At 50.3% G+C, this 16,210-nt stretch overlaps 1 protein-coding gene and 1 non-coding gene across 2 annotated transcripts; both read left to right on the forward strand.

The window, feature by feature from the left end:
- Positions 1-7,060: 7,060 nt before the first annotated feature.
- On the forward strand, positions 7,061-9,839 carry TMEM167B (transmembrane protein 167B). Its single transcript, XM_038380016.2, has 3 exons — positions 7,061-7,247; positions 8,095-8,226; positions 8,527-9,839. The coding sequence occupies exons 1-3, from the start codon at positions 7,238-7,240 to the stop codon at positions 8,607-8,609; spliced, it is 225 nt and encodes a 74-aa protein (XP_038235944.1). The 5' UTR covers positions 7,061-7,237; the 3' UTR covers positions 8,610-9,839.
- Positions 9,840-12,848: 3,009 nt separating this feature from the next.
- LOC119846564 lies at positions 12,849-13,108 on the forward strand. Its single transcript, XR_005289908.1, has one exon.
- Positions 13,109-16,210: the final 3,102 nt, after the last annotated feature.

Here is a 16,210-nt window from a genome sequence, read left to right on the forward strand (position 1 = left end):
CATCAGGAGAGGCATTTCCAGTAGGGATAAGGAGGTTTTAGTACCGTTATACAAGGCACTGGTGAGACCTCACCTAGAATACTGTGTGCAGTTCTGGTCTCCCATGTTTAAAAAGGATGAATTCAAACTGGAGCAGGTACAGAGAAGGGCTACTAGGATGATCCGAGGAATGGAAAACTTGTCTTATGAAAGGAGACTTAAGGAGCTTGGCTTGTTTAGCCTAACTAAAAGAAGGTTGAGGGGAGATATGATTGCTCTCTATAAATATATCAGAGGGATAAATATAGGAGAGGGAGAGGAATTATTTAAGCTCAGCACCAATGTGGACACAAGAACAAATGGGTATAAACTGGCCACCAGGAAGTTTAGACTTGAAATCAGACGAAGGTTTCTAACCATCAGAGGAGTGAAGTTTTGGAATAACCTTCCAAGGGAAGCAGTGGGGGCAAAAGATCTATCTGGTTTTAAGATTCTACTCGATAAGTTTATGGAGGAGATAGTATGATGGGATAATGGGATTTTGGTAAGTAATTCATCTTTAAATATTCAGGGTAAATAGGCCAAATCCCCTGAGATGGGATATTAGATGGATGGGATCTGATTTACTATAGAAAATTCTTTCCTGGGTATCTGGCTGGTGAATCTTGCCCATGTGCTCAGGGTTTAGCTGATTGCCATATTTGGGGTCGGGAAGGAATTTTCCTCCAGGGCAGATTGGAGAGGCCCTGGAGGTTTTTTTGCCTTCCTCTGTAGCATGGGGCATGGTTGACTGGAGGGAGGCTTCTCTGCTCCTTGAAGTTTTGAACCATGATTTAAGGACTTCAATAGCTCAGACATGGGTGAGGTTTTTTCACAGGAGTGGGTGGGTGACATTCTGTGGCCTGCGCTGTGCAGGAGGTCGGACTAGATGATCAGAATGGTCCCTTCTGACCTTAGTATCTATGAATCTATGTGTCTGACAATTTTATTCTTTACTATTTTCAGAGTGGCAGCCGTGTTAGTCTGTATTCGCAAAAAGAAAAGGAGTACTTATGGCACCTTAGAGACTAGGTGTCACAAGTACTCCTATTCTTTACTATTGTCTCTACTGACATTATACTTACTGGTCTGTAATTGCCAGGATCACCTCTAGTGCACTTCTTAAATACTGGCATTACATTAGCTATCTTCCAGTCATTGGGTACAGTAGCTGATTTAAAGGACAGGTTACCAACCATAGCTAATAGTTCCATAATTTCACATTTGAGTTCTTTCAGAACTCTTGGGTGAATGCCATCTGGTCCCAGTGACTTGTTACTGTTAAGTTTCTCAATTAATTCCAAAACCTCCTCTAGTGACACTTCAATCTGTGACAATTCCTCAGATTTGTCACCTACAAAAGATGGCTAAGGTTTGTAAATCTCCCTAACATCCTCAGTCGTGAAGACTGAAGCAAAGAATTCATTTAGTTTCTCTGTGATGACTTTATCGTCTTTAAGTGCTCCTTTTGTATCTCGATCGTTCAGGGGCCCCACTGGTTGTTTAGCAGGCTTCCTGCTTCTGATGTACTTAAAAAACATTTGAGTTTTGGGCTAGCTGTTCTTCAAACTCCTTTTTGGCTTTTCTTATTACATTTTTACATTTAATTAGGCAATGTTTATGCTCCTTTCTATTTGCGTCAGTATGATTTGTCTTCCACTTTTTAAAAGATGCCTTTTTCTCTCACTGCTTCTTCTACATGGTTGTTAAGCCATGGTGACTCTTTTTTAGTTCTTTTACTAGGTTTTTTAATTTGGGGTATACATTTAAGTTGAGCCTCTATTATGGTGTCTTTGAAAAGTGTCCATGCAACTTGCAGGGGTTTCACCCCAGTCACTGTACCTTTTTAATTTCTGTTTAACTAACTTCCTCATTTTTGCATAGTTCCCCTTTCTGAAATTAAATGCCACAATGTTGGACTGCTAAAGTGTTCTTCCCAGCACAGGAATGTTAAGTGTTATTATATTATGGTCACTATTTCCAAGCAGTCCTGTTATAGTTACCTCTTGGACCAGATCCTGCGCTCCACTCAGGACTAGATCGAGAGTTGCCTCTCCCCTTGTGGCTTCCTGTACCAGCTGCTCCAAGAAGCAGTCATTTAAAGTATCGAGAAATTTTGTCTCTGCATTTCGTCCTGAGGTGACATGTACCCAGTCAATATCCCCATAATTGAAATCCCTGCGGAACCACCTGATCAACATCCACTACAGCAAACAGGGACAGTTTAAGGATGAGCTCTCAAAACTGGATACTCTCATAAAAAAACAACCTTCCACACAAACCTCCTCATGGCTGGACTTTACAAAAACTAGACAAGCCATTTGCAACACACACTTTGCTTCTCTATAAAAGAAAAAGGACACTAAACTATCTAAACTACTACATGCCACAAGGGGCCACAACAGTGGTTCCCTTAACCCACCCAGCAATATTGTTAATCTATCCAACTATACTCTTAGCCCAGCAGAAGAATCTGTCCCATCCTGGGGCCTCTCCTTCTGTCCCTCCACTCCCACAAACATGATACAGTTCTGTGGTGACCTATAATCCTATTTTTGATGCCTCCAACTCAAGGAATATTTCCAACACACCTCTGAACAACATACTAACCCACAGAGAGCTTCCTACCAAGACTACAAAAAGGAGGACTCTGGGTGGACTCCTCCTGAAGGTCGAAACAACAGACTGGACTTCTACATAGAGTGCTTCCGCCGACGTGCACGGCCTGAAATTGTGGAAAAACAGCATCACTTGCCCCATGACCTCAGCCATGCAGAACACAATGCCATCCACAGCCTCAGAAACAACTCTGATATCTTAATCAAAAAGGCTGACAAAGGAGGTGTTGTCGTCATCATGAATAGGTCGGAATATGAACAAGAGGCTGCTAGGCAGCTCTGCAACACCACTTTCTACAAGCCATTACCCTCTGATCCCACTGAGGGTTACCAAAAGAAACTACAACATTTGCTCAAGAAACTCCCTGAAAAAGCACAAGAACAAATCCGCACAGACACATCCCTGGAACCCCGACCTGGGGCATTCTATCTGCTACCCAAGATCCATAAAACTGGAAATCCTGGACGCCCCATCATCTCAGGCATTGGCACCCAGACAGCAGGATTGTCTGGCTATGTAGACTCCCTCCTCAGGCCCTATGCTACCAGCTCTCCCAGCTATCTTCGAGACACCACTGACTTCGTGAGGAAACTACAATCCATCGGTGATCTTCCTATAAACACCATCCTGGCCACTATGGATGTAGAAGCCTCTACACCAACATTCCACACAAAAATGGACTACAAGCCGTCAGGAACAGTATCCCCGATAATGTCACGGCTAACCCCTGGTGGCTGAACTTTGTGACTTTGTCCTCACCCATAACTATTTCACATTTGGGGACAATGTATACCTTCAAATCAGCGGCACTGCGATGGGTACCCGCATGGCCCCACAATATGCCAACATTTTTATGGCTGACTTAGAACAACGCTTCCTCAGCTCTCGTCCCCTAATGCCCTTACTCTACTTGCGCTACATTGATGACATCTTCATCATTTGGACCCATGGAAAAGAAGTCCTTGAGGAATTCCACCAGGATTTCAACAATTTCCAACCCGCCATCAACCTCAGCCTGGACCAGTCCACACAAGAGAGCCACTTCCTGGACACTATGGTGCTAATAACCGATGGTGACATAAACACCACCCTATATCGGAAACCTACTGACCGCTATTCCTATCTACATGCCTCCAGCTTTCATCCAGACCACATCACACGATCCATTGTCTACAGCCAAGCTCTGTGATACAACCGCATTTCCTCCAACCCTCAGACAGAGACAGACACCTACAAGATCTCTATCATGCATTCTTACAACTACAATACCCACCTGCTGAAGTGAAGAAACAGATTGACAGAGCCAGAAGAGTACTCAGACGTCACCTACTACAGGACAGGCCCAACAAAGAAACTAACAGAACGCCACTAGCCATCACCCTCATTCTACAACTAAAACCTCTCCAACGCATCACCAAGGATCTACAACCTATCCTGTGAGAGCATCGCTCTCACAGATCTTGGGAAACAGGCCAGACCTTGCTTACAGACAGCCCCCCAACCTGAAGCAAATACTCACCAGCAACCACACACCACACAACAGAACCACTAACCCAGGAACCTATCCTTGCAACCAAGCCCGTTGCCAACTGTGTCCACATATCTATTCAGGGGACACCATCATAGGGCATAATCACATCAGCCACACTATCAGAGGCTCGTTCATCTACACATATACCAATGTGATATATGCTACCATGTGCCAGCAATGCCCCTCTGCCATGTACATTGGCCAAACTGGACAGTCTCTACACAAAAGAATAAATGGACACAAATCAGATGTCAAGAATTATAATATTCAAAAACTAGTTGGAGAACACTTCAATCTCTCTGGTCACTCAATTACAGACCTAAAAGTGGCAATCATTCAAAAAAATAACTTCAAAAACAGACTCCAACGAGAGACTGCTGAATTGGAATTTAATTTGCAAACTGGATACAATTAACTTAGGCTTGAATAGAGACTGGGAGTGGATGGGTCATTATACAAAGTAAAACTATTTCCCGATGTCTATCCTCCCCCCCACTGTTCCTCAGACTTTCTTGTCAGCTGCTGGAAATGGCCCATCTTGATTATCACTACAAAAGGTTTTTCCCCCTCCCCCCCCCACTCTCCTGCTGGTAATAGCTCACCTTAAGTGATCACTCTGGTTACAGTGTGTATGGTAACACCCATTGTTTCATGTTCTCTGTGTATATAAATTTCCCCACTGTATTTTCCACTGCATGCATCTGAAGTGAGCTGTAGCTCACGAAAGCTTATGCTCAAATAAATTTGTTAGTCTCTAAGGTGCCACAAGTACTCCTTTTCTTCCCACTATTATTGAGTTATTTTGATAGCCTCTCTAATCTCCCTTAGCATTTCATCGTCACTATCACTGTCCTGGTCAGGTGGTCAATAATAGATCCCTACTGTTATATCCTAGTAGAGCATGGAATTACTATCCATAGAGATTCTGTGGAACATGTGGATTCATTTAAGATTTTTATTTCATTTGATTCAACATTTTCTTTCTTAGATAGTGCCCACTCCCACCCCCACCTTGCACGACCTGTTCTGTCCTTCCGATATATGTTGTACCCCAGAATGATTGTGTCTCATTGATTGTCCTCACTCCACCAGGTTTCTGTGATGCCTATTATATCAATATCCTTTGTGACAGGGTCAGGCCAGATGGCTACAGGAGAGTGATAGAAGGCAGATATATTAGCCACAGGTTAAGTAGGTCCCTTTTCCCTGGGTAAGGTAACAGGGAGGGTTCCAGAACAATCAGGAACCTTCTGGAGACCCTATGACACTGCTCCTTTTAATTTCCATTTCACTGGCCTACTGATTTTTGAATAGTTTCCCTTTTTCAAGTTAAATACTACTGTGGTAGGTTTCTTTGGTATTTTCCCCCTACAATGATGTGAAATATAATTACAGTATGGTCGCTATTACTAAGCGGTTCAGCTATATTCACCTCTTGGATCAGATCCTGTGTTCCACACAGGACTAAATCAAGAATTGCCTTTCTAGCTGCTCCGACACATAGCCCCTTGCTGCAGCAAACACCCCTCATTTACCACTCACACATCAACACAAAGCTCCCTGCAAAACACACACACTCACCTCCCTCACTTATAGTTACCATAAAACCGTAAACTTGAGCAGCAAAGCCGCAGCTCAGCGCTAGTAATGGAAAGAGGGATGTCTTTGTGCATCTACTACGGCATAATTTAGAGGTATCTAGTAGATGGGGTACTGGGCTGGAAGTCAAGACACCTGTGTTCTTTCTCCAGTTCTGCCACTTGCCTGCTGGGTGTGGTTGCCAACCTTCAGGTTGCACAAAACCGAACACTCTAGCTCCGCCCCTTCACTGAGGCCCCACCCCCCACTCACTAAATTCCCTCTCCCTCAGTGGCTTGCTCTCCCCCACCCTCACTCACTTTCACTGTGCTAGGGCAGAGGGTTGGGGTGCGGGAGGGGATGAGGGCTCTAACTAGGGGTGCAGGCTTTGGCGTGGGGCTGGGGTTGAGGGGTTTGGGATGCAGGAGGGTGCTCCAGGTTAGGGGGGTCAGGGCTGGGCCATGGGGCTAGGGGTGGGCTTACCTTGGGTGGCTGCCAGTCAGCGGCACAGCAAGGGGGGGAGCTAAGGCAGGTTGCCAGCCTGTCCTGGCACCATGCTGCATGCGCCCTGGAAGCAGCCAGCAAGTCCAGGTCCTAGGTGGGGGCGGGGGAAGGGGACAGGAGGTGCCAGGTGCTGCTCTCGCCTGCAGGCACCAACCCCACCAACTCCCATTGGCCGGGCAGGGGCAGTGCACAGAGCCCCGTGGGCCCCCCACCTAGGAGCCGGACCTGCTGGCCGCTTCTGGGGCACAGTGTGGAGCCAGGACAGGTTGGCACTAGCCTACCTTAGTACCACAGCACCACCAACCACACTTTTAATGGCCCAGTCAGCGGTGCTGACCAGAGCCACCAGGGTCCCTTTTCGACCGGGTGTTCCCATCAAAAACCAGACACCTGGTCACCCTACTGCTGGGTGACTCATGGCCAGTTCCCTTCCCCTCGCTGTGCCTCACTTTACCCTCCCACTCTGTGCCTAGGGTTGCCAATTCTGGTCGATTTCATTCCATGACATAACCTTCCATTAAAAATTCAGCTTTAATTCCTTGAGACTCCAGGACAATCCTGGAGCTCTGGCAACCCTACCTGTGCCTGTGTAGGCTGTGAGCTCTTTGGGACAGGGACTGTCTCTCACTGTGTGTGTGCCACGCCGACACAATGAGGCCCTGATCCCAGCTGGAGTCTAGGCCTGGTACCAATAATCATTAAATGAAAAAAAAAAAAAAAATTTGGAGTCACCTATCGGTACTCGATTGAGGAGGCCTAAGCGCGCTAAGTCGTTTGATTGGCGTCGCCTGCCCTCTCGGCCTGGGCCGGGCCAGCGCTTTCAGCGCTCGGCTGCTTCTGCCTGGCGGTTCCCGCTGTCGCGTTGGCAGCGGGCAGGCCGGGCGTAGCGCATGCGCAGCAAGGACGGGGGCGCCCCTGGCTGCGTGGTGCGGTGACGGGAGCCGCCCGGGACTCCAAAGCGGCCGCCCCTCCCCCCCCGGCGCCGTCATGACCAACGGTGAGAGGCGGGTGTAGCCCGGTGTGTCCTGCCCGAGCTGGGACGCCTGGGTTCCGGGGGGGGCCGGCTGTGGGGGGAGAGTGACTCGGGGGCGGGGGGGAGAGTGACTCGGGGGCCGGCCCTGGGGGGCGGGGGGGGGGGGAGAGTGACTGGGGGGGAGGGTGACTCGGGGGCGGCCGTGGGGGGCGGGGGGGGAGGGTGACTTGGGGGGAGGGTGAGTGGGGGGCCGGCCCTGGGGGGCGGGGGGGGAGAGTGACTGGGGGCGAGGGTGAGTGGGGGGCGAGGGTGACTGGGGGGCGGGGGGGGAGGGTGACTCGGGGGCGGCCGTGGGGGGCGGGGGGGAGAGTGACTCGGGGGGAGGGTGACTCGGGGGCTGGCCCTGGGGGGCGGGGGGGGAGAGTGACTGGGGGGGAGGGTGAGTGGGGGGCGGGGGGGAGGGTGACTGGGGGGGAGGGTGAGTGGGGGGCGGGGGGGAGGGTGACTCGGGGGCGGCCGTGGGGGGCGGGGGGGAGAGTGACTCGGGGGGAGGGTGACTCGGGGGCTGGCCCTGGGGGGCGGGGGGGGGAGAGTGACTGGGGGGGAGGGTGAGTGGGGGGCGGGGGGGAGGGTGACGCGGGGGCGGCCGTGGGGGGCAGGGGGGGAGGGTGACTCGGGGGGAGGGTGACTGGGCGGCGGGGCGGAGAGTGACTCGGGGGCTGGCCCTGGGGGGCGGGGGGGAGAGTGACTCGGGGGGAGGGTGACTGGGGAGCCGGCCCCGGGGGGCGGGGGGGAGAGTGACTCGGGGGCGGCCAGGGGATGACCCAAGGCAAGTCCTGCTGCAGCCGCTGACACTCGCCTCGCCTCGCAGCCTACTCGCTGGACGGGGTGCTGGTCTTCGGCCTCCTCTTCGTCTGCACCTGCGCCTACTTCCGGAAGGTGCCGAGGCTCAAGGCCTGGCTGCTGTCGGAGAAGCGCGGGGTCTGGGGCGTGTTCTACAAAGGTAAGGGGGGCGGGGACCCCGAGGGGTCTTCAGCGTTGCAACGCTCCCCTCACAGAGGGCGCGAGGCCACTTGCTCTGGGAAACCCGCTGGGCAGGCTAGAGCCAGGCACTGGAGCCAAGACACCTGGGTTTGCTCCTGATTCCCTGTAACTTCCTTCTTGGGGGAAGGCAGCTGCTGAACCTTTCCATCAGTAAAATGGGTCTGACGCTTACCTACAACACTTCGGTGTTTCGAGCCTTAGGGAGGGTCATTCTGAGTGGTGTGCTGGAGATGCTATGTATCTTCATTTTGTCTTTCAGCTGCAGTGATTGGCACCAGACTTCATGCAGCAGTGGCTATATCCTGCATTGTGATGGCTTTTTATGTTCTGTTCATCAAATGAATCTCAAGGCTTCGACGCACAAATCTGTTTGGGAGAAGCTGCTGAAAAGGAGGACTTACCTGAGGCGGGGAGAGAGGTCAATATTTAATCTCTTTAAAGGAATGGACAGAGCCCAGTTTGGCGATGCCAAGAGGAATGCCCCAATTACCAAGCCTCTTCCAAACCAAGAGAGTGACCCTCTGGTCTTCACAATGGCTCCAAGTTCTTTGTGTTTTCAGCAAAGAGAGAGGATGTTTTTATCTTCCTATCCCTTTATAAAGTAATCAGCAAAGATCACTTAATGTAGGGATGTACACAAATCAAATAGTCTTTCCTATAACATTATACAGTCAGTGTAAGGAAAGCGTCCTGTTCTGTTTCACAGTTAATTGCTTGGGCCTACCAAAATGGTTACAAATTTCAGTTTGGCAGAACATAGATGGGAACGGTTTGCATTTAAGCTATTTTTAGAGATAATTTCTTTAAGTCCCAATAAGTGTAGTAAGAACAGCAGGGGAGGCAGATACATTGACTGTAATGACACTTTTGTGTTAGAGCTATGTATTTTGGGGCCCTAAGACTAGGGAGATGATATCCTAAACTGAAATTTCTCAATAGATAACAAAGTGAAACCCATCAAACATGGTTCTGAAGACTACCTTCTATATTCACGTAAGAAGGTTTTCAAGCAGAAAGTAGATCTGGATTGCAATGGGCAGCAAATCACTGTTCAGTGATAGCAGTGTGTTGTTAGTGTAAATGTAGCACGAGATAGAGGTGGATAGAAGAGTGCTTGCTCATCTGGGACCCTGACATACTGTACAAATCATCCTTGTCCTTGAACGATGTCATGGATGAAAGTGGTTTAGAAGCCAACACAAGCCTTGATGTTTATACCAAGGAGGGAGGGGGTGGGAACACTATGTAACTAAACTTAATAGTAAAGATAATGTCTAAGCCACATTTTAACATCACAACTTGTATATTTGGAAAGTGTATAGATTGTTAAAGACAAATGCCTCCTCTACTGATGTTATTCTGTATTTTATTTCCACCTCTAATGGGCCTGATTTCTCAATTTGTTTTTCACCTCTCTTGAGCTGCTCTCTCCAGCTTCTACACACCCAGATTGAAATGTAGGAATCAATCCCCTACAGTAGTTGCAGTGAAGGGATCACTCAACTACTTTTTTGTAGCTTAGTTTTTTAAAATTCTCCATTGTTTATAAAATCCTGAATAAAAAACTTGCCAATAAAATGTCTTTTCCCTACTGACTTTGTCCATTGTCATTTGGCAAAGGCTGAGGTATTCCCTTCCCAGCCTCACTTTGCCTTTCTAGGGGCCAGCACCCACTGGAGTCAATGGGAGTCTTTCCATTGACTTGGTCGGCTTTTGATCAGGTCTCAGTGGAATATGGAGGGTTTTTTTAAGGTACCTTATTTGTGCACCTGTTTCACTAGTGTTGGCAGGGATGTGAATGGGTCTGGTTAACCATGTGCTACCAAGAGCTGGGAGGGCAGCTCAGGGATTTGATGTCGCAAACTGTTTTCTGTCTGTTTAGTTTTTCATTTCCAGAGCAGTGGAGTTCTAGAACTACTTAGAATGCAGATGGCATTTTTAGTTATGTTGTATCACCTTCTTTAAAGCCCAGTGACCTGTCACCTTAAAGAGCAGCTGTTCAATTAATGTACACATGGAGAATGTTTCACAGGAAAGTACTGTCCCATTAACTCAAGTGTGTGATGGGGACTCAATGTAGCTCCCATGAATGTCAGGCTGGGGCAGGGGGTTGGGGTGCAGGAGAGAGTGCTGTGTGCAGGAAGGGGCTCAGGGCAGGGGGTTGGGGTGCAGGAGGGGGTGTGGAGTGTGGGAGGGTACTCCAGGTTGGGGGGCAGGAGGGATGCGGCAGGGGGCTCAGGGCAGGGGGTTGGGGTGTGGGGTGCAGGAGGGGTTTGGGGTGCGGACTCCGGCGCTACTTACCTGGAGCGGCTCTGGGGTGGCAGCAGCGCGCAGTGGGGCTAAGGCAGGCTCCTGCCTGCCCTGGCCCCATGCTGCTCCCGGAAGCAGTCGGTATCACACCTTGTGGGTACCTCCCCCGAAGCTCCCATTGGCTGCAGTTTCCCCATTCCCAGCCAATGGGAGCTGCGGAGGGAGAGGGGGCAGTGCCTGCAAGCAAGGGCAGCATGCAGAGCCCTCTACACTCCTTCCCTGGGGCCACAGGGATGTGGTGCCGGCTGCTCCCAGGAGCAGCGCAGGGCTGGATCCAAAGCCCTGACAGGCCATAGTTTGCCCACTGCTGTGTTGGGGGAGGGTATCAGACATTTAAGTTGGTGTTCTGAGGGACTGTGAAAGCTAAAGATGGTATAACATCTACAGTAGGTTCTCCTACAGCCCCCAGACCCTAATATCTGGGCACCTCATAATCTTTAATGTGTTTATCCTCACTCCCCCTATGCAGGGGGGCAGTATGACTCCCATTGTACAGAGGGGGACCTGAGGCACAGTGCGACTAAATCACTAGCCCAAGGTCACACAAGAAGACTGTGGTAGAGCAGGGACTTGAACCTGAATCTTCTGTGTTGCATGCTAGCACCCTGTCTGCTTTGCCACCCTTCCTCTCATATGGCCCCTTTCTACTTCTCTGATTTTGCTCCTTGGTGAATGAATGTGGTAGCTTCTTAATGTACTGTTTGGATTTGCTAAAAAGAATTCCAGCCCTCACCTAGAATGGAATCTAAACTGACCCTGTTGTAGCAGAGCCTGGAAACCACATCCGCTCTCTCCAGTCTGGTTACTGGCTAGATGGAGCTTGTACTAGCCTTATGGCAGAGGGCACGGCAGGACAGAATTTGAGAGTGGGCTGACTATGCAGTTGAACAGATGGAGGAATTTCATTCAACAAAGTTTTAAGAGTTTAAGGCTGGAAAAAGAAAAGGAGTACTTGTGGCACCTTAGAGACTAACAAATTTGTTAGTCTCTAAAGTGCCACAAGTACTCCTTTTCTTTTTGCGAATACAGACTAACATGGCTGCTACTCTAAGGCTGGAAAGGATCAGCAGAATATCTAGACTGATCACCTCTAGCACCCACACACTAAACCCAACAACCAACTTTAGACCCAAATATTATAGCCCCTCAGGAATCTAAATTAGTATATCCCTTCTCTGCTAACAAAACTAATGTTCCCAGGTCCTGCTACAGCATGGTAGGGAGTTAGCATGTTATAGCAGTTTGTTCTGGCCTGCACAGATGTGGTGACTGATGTAATGGAATTGTGCTAGACGGGGCCTGTGTGTGCCTGCATTGGGCGTGATCTACGCTGCATAGACAAAACCAGAAGTCACACAAGCGCTGGAAGTTATGTACCGAGTAAACTAGGAGATCAGAATATATTTCTCAAACTAAAATGCAAATCACAGAAAAATACAGAGGGAAAAAACGGAATATTTAGAGCCAGAGAATTGATGGTGACTTTCCCTGGCCTTCCTGCATATGCACAGATCTGGGCACTGATCTACCTCACATTTGTATTTGTGCAGGTTAGGTTTTCTGTCAGTGTCACTAAAACAAGGCGATTTCGCACTATGGAGCTGTCCTAGACACTGTGGACTTTGCCCACTCGGGTTTGAGACTGATGCTGGAAGGCGTTTAACATACCTGCTGGTTCTGAGCCAGTGAGATGTTTAATGACAGGTTTCAGAGTAGCAGCCGTGTTAGTCTGTATTCGCAAAAAGAGAAGGAGTACTTGTGGCACCTTAGAGACTAACAAATTTATTAGAGCAAAAGCTTTCGTGAGCTACAGCTCACTTCATCGGATGCTGTAGCTCACGAAAGCTTATGCTCTAATAAATTTGTTAGTCTCTAAGGTGCCACAAGTCCTCCTTTTCTTTTTGAGATGTTTAAGTCTCCTAGTGTGTGAAAATCTCCCCTCAGTCAAACGTACAATTTTTTCAGCTGATCCTCGTTTATACGTTTTGTTAAAATCATGTTGTTTGCTGGAGACGCGGAGATTTCCCGGTTCCAGCTCACCCTGCCCAGGTCCTGGCTTGGGGCAAAAGGAGCTGGAGGAGAAAAGCCGCGGGCCACATCAGAGGGTTGCGTGGAGGCCTCCCGGCCGAAGAGGGCGCCCGAGAGCGGCCGCGGCCCGTCCTGGGAGAGCTCTATGGAGGAAGCTGGGGCTCCCAGGATGCAGTGCGGACCCAGGCTGTATAAAAGGGCGTTGCCGCGCGCGCGGCGCTCCAGCAGGGGAGCGGGGGTGCGGGACGAGGGTGGGCGGGGGTGCGGGGGCGGGGGGTGCGCGTGCGGCGCTGCTGAGATCCCGGCTACACGCTGATCTTATTCGATCGGGCCGGGGGCGGCCGCCCGGCCCGAGATGAGAAGACCCCTCCCGCGAAGCCCGCGGGCGCTGTGCGGGGAGCAGAGCGCGGAGGCCGCCGCCGGCCCGCCCGGCGCTCAGAGGTGATGAGTCGATCAGATAGACGAGGCCGCGGCCCATGAGTATCGAGGCGATTCTGATCTGAGCCCGGCCGCGCGGGGGGGTGGGGGAGAGGGTGCAAAGCGACCGCTGTGCGCGTGCGCGGGGGGGGGGGGGCGCGAGGCAAGTGCTGCGGGGCAGCTGCTGGAGGCTCTGTTCTCGGCTCCCCCCAGGGCAGTAACGCCCCGGCCTGCCCCTTCCAGCCGGCTGGGCCACTGTGTTCACAGGGAAGCGTTGGACCCTGGAGTCCTACGGTGTCCGGCTAGCAGCCCCAGCCAGCCTTGTGGCTCCATCTGTCCCTGGAACACGTGGCCCTTCATCTCTTCCTAAGGAGTGCAGGCCGCTCGGGGCTCTTCCCGCTGGGCGGAGGGGCTGGAGGGCATGGGGATCAAGCTCATAAAAAAATACTGTAAATCTGCATTTAAACGTGGTGGTGGCAGCCTGTTGTTCTGCGCCGTTGGCCACAGGGTGATTTAGCTGCATGGCTGTCATATCCATCTAGCCTTCAGCGGTGCGAATATCAGGGCTGGAAGGGACCTCAGGAGGTCAGCTAGTCCAACCTCCTGCTCAAAACAGGAACAATCCCCAATTTTTGCCCCAGATCTCTAACCCTGGGTTTAGCAGGCCAGTGCTCAAACCACTGAGCTATCCCTTCCTGAACCCACCATGGCGGCTGGGTGGGGAGGGGCAGGTTTTCAAGAAGGCTCATCATGCTGTGTAGAGGAGATCTGGCCCCTTATTTTAGTGCTGTGAAGGGAACTGAGCTTTCAAAATGCAGGCCATAGTGTGTTACCCTCCACTCCTTAAAATCCCCCTTGTAATCTCTGGTGTTCAGCTCCCCAAATAGTATGCAGGCTGCAGTAGCTTAATATTCTCTAAAAGAAAATAAAAATGATCCTGCTCCTAGGGTTAATGGGTGACTGTAATGGGAGGGCACAAGGTGGTCTTTGCTCAAAGCTCCAATGGGAGTTTATAGCTCTCATTAAAACCACTTCAATGCTCCAGCCTTTGATTATTTTCCCTGCGTTTCTGGCCCTTCCAGGCAATTGCTGAGAGTATGGGTTTGTTTTGACACCCAAGGCCATTCTGCTTGGCATGTGTGCTCTGGGGTGACTGGGTTGGTATTGTGGGTGTGTTGTGTGAACTCCCAGCACTGGGAGTGCAGTACCCTTGTGAGCTGACAAGTAGCTCAGGAGTATCCTGGGGATACTTGCTTTGCACAGCCTAGTGCAAACAGCTTGAAGGTAATGGGGGTGATCTTACAGCAAATGTGGGGAGCAGGGCTGAAATGGGTGTGAGAGCAAGCTTGCATGGGGTGGAGAAACACAGCAATGCCCATCGACAGGTTTTCTGTCAATGGCTTACACATAAAATAACCTCCCACCCCCAATCACTAAAATGTAATGGTGTTATTAAAGGGGCACTGAAATCTAGCTCAGTTCTTCCTCCCAGAGCGTGCTTTCAGTGGCCTCTCTGAACCCCCTGGCACTGTCTGCTTCACTGACAAGACCCCAGCAGGTGTCATTCTGACATCACACGTACCATGGGGCCTGATCCTATGAACCGTCCCAAGGGATGCAGCCCTTACGTAGGTGAGTGAGCATATTGACTTCAGTGGGACTGCCTGAGTAGGAGCTGATGAGCTGTGGGTGATGAGTCTGATTGGCTGTAGTAATACATTAGTCATCCACATACAAGCAGGTGGAGCAGCCTCTTGGTGGCCTCTCACTGAGAGTGCTTCACTACACCAGGAAAAGCAATTTGGGGGGCTCAGGCTGGTATTCCAGTTCCTACATCCCACTTTTCAGCTCACTGTAATCCACAGAACTCTTGCTGAGCCTGTACACGGTGCCTGTTGCTGCTTCCCTCTAAATGAACGTATGCCTGTTTCCTGCCTGAACCCCAGAGGAATTCAGCTGCTCATCTTGCCTGCAGGGCCTGGGATACTGTGATGTGATGTGGGTTTCCCTCAATCCCACCTCTTGAAGCTGGTCCATGGTGTCTAAATAATGATAGTTGTGTTGGAGAGAGAATGACTCTAGCTCAGAAACAGCCAAGGTCCAATCCCTGAGCACCAGTCACATTTAATTATTCAGAGATTGGAGGAGACCCACAGCAGAATACCCAATGGCCCAGGGGTTTGGGCAAGCTCCTGAGGTGGGAGATCCCTCTTCCAATCCTCTTCTTCCCCTAGCAGAGCAGGGAATTGAGCCAGGCCTAACTCCTGAAAGGGGAGCTCTGCAACAAATCCACAAGCTTGATTTCTCTTCTGCTGAGGTATGGCCTACATTTTGGGTTGATATAGCTATGGTGCTCACAGGTGTACAAAACCCCCCACTCAGCGCTGTTGCTGTGCCAGGGTCTCCCCCAGGGTACACACAGCAAGGTGAATGGAAGAAAGTGTTCATCAACCTAGCTCCTGTTCTTGGGGACATGCTAGTCAGAAAACCCCCCCCCCCATTGTGGTGCTAGTCCCTGTAGCATAGAGGTGCCTTAGCCCTGATGGGAGTTGGAGGTTAACATGGCACTGAAACAAATTGGGGGTGGTGAGGTTCACACCTTTTGCTGCTGTAACATTTGGCTGGAGCTATGATTCTGGAAGACTGGTTAGCAGCCCATCCATCCTGCTGTCATCCTCTTCTATTGCCAAGAGAGGAAATTTTTTTTAATGGAAGAGTTTTTCAGACCAGTGAAGAATCATGTAGGGAGCCTACCATTGCTCTTTCCCTATTGTGCAGGCTAAGGCAGGGCTGGGCCAGCAATGAGTGTAGAGGAATAAACATGAGCTGATCCACAGCTCCAATAAACTGGTGTGTGGGAGTCTTGTTCTTGAGGCATACATAGAGGGAAATGAGCAGCTGCTCGTGTGAGTGAGGTGTAATGCAGACAGGTACTACAGTTGTATTTTCCACACAGGAAAGGTGCCTGAATTCTGACAAGCCTTATTGTCTGTCTCAATCGAGCACTTCACCTCTGACTGGCTGCTCCTACTCTAAGACCAACTATTCCCTAGAGGCGTTCAGACAAATACAAAGCAGCTGTAGAGTGGAGATCATCAAACTCCTTTCACCTATGGCCTAACCCTGGGGCTGGATGTGTCATGTATAACCATTGATCCTTGATAGGACTGATCTGCACATGGCTGTTT

This window comes from Dermochelys coriacea, chromosome 21 (assembly GCF_009764565.3).
Source record: "Dermochelys coriacea isolate rDerCor1 chromosome 21, rDerCor1.pri.v4, whole genome shotgun sequence".
Taxonomy (NCBI): Eukaryota; Metazoa; Chordata; order Testudines; family Dermochelyidae; genus Dermochelys; species Dermochelys coriacea.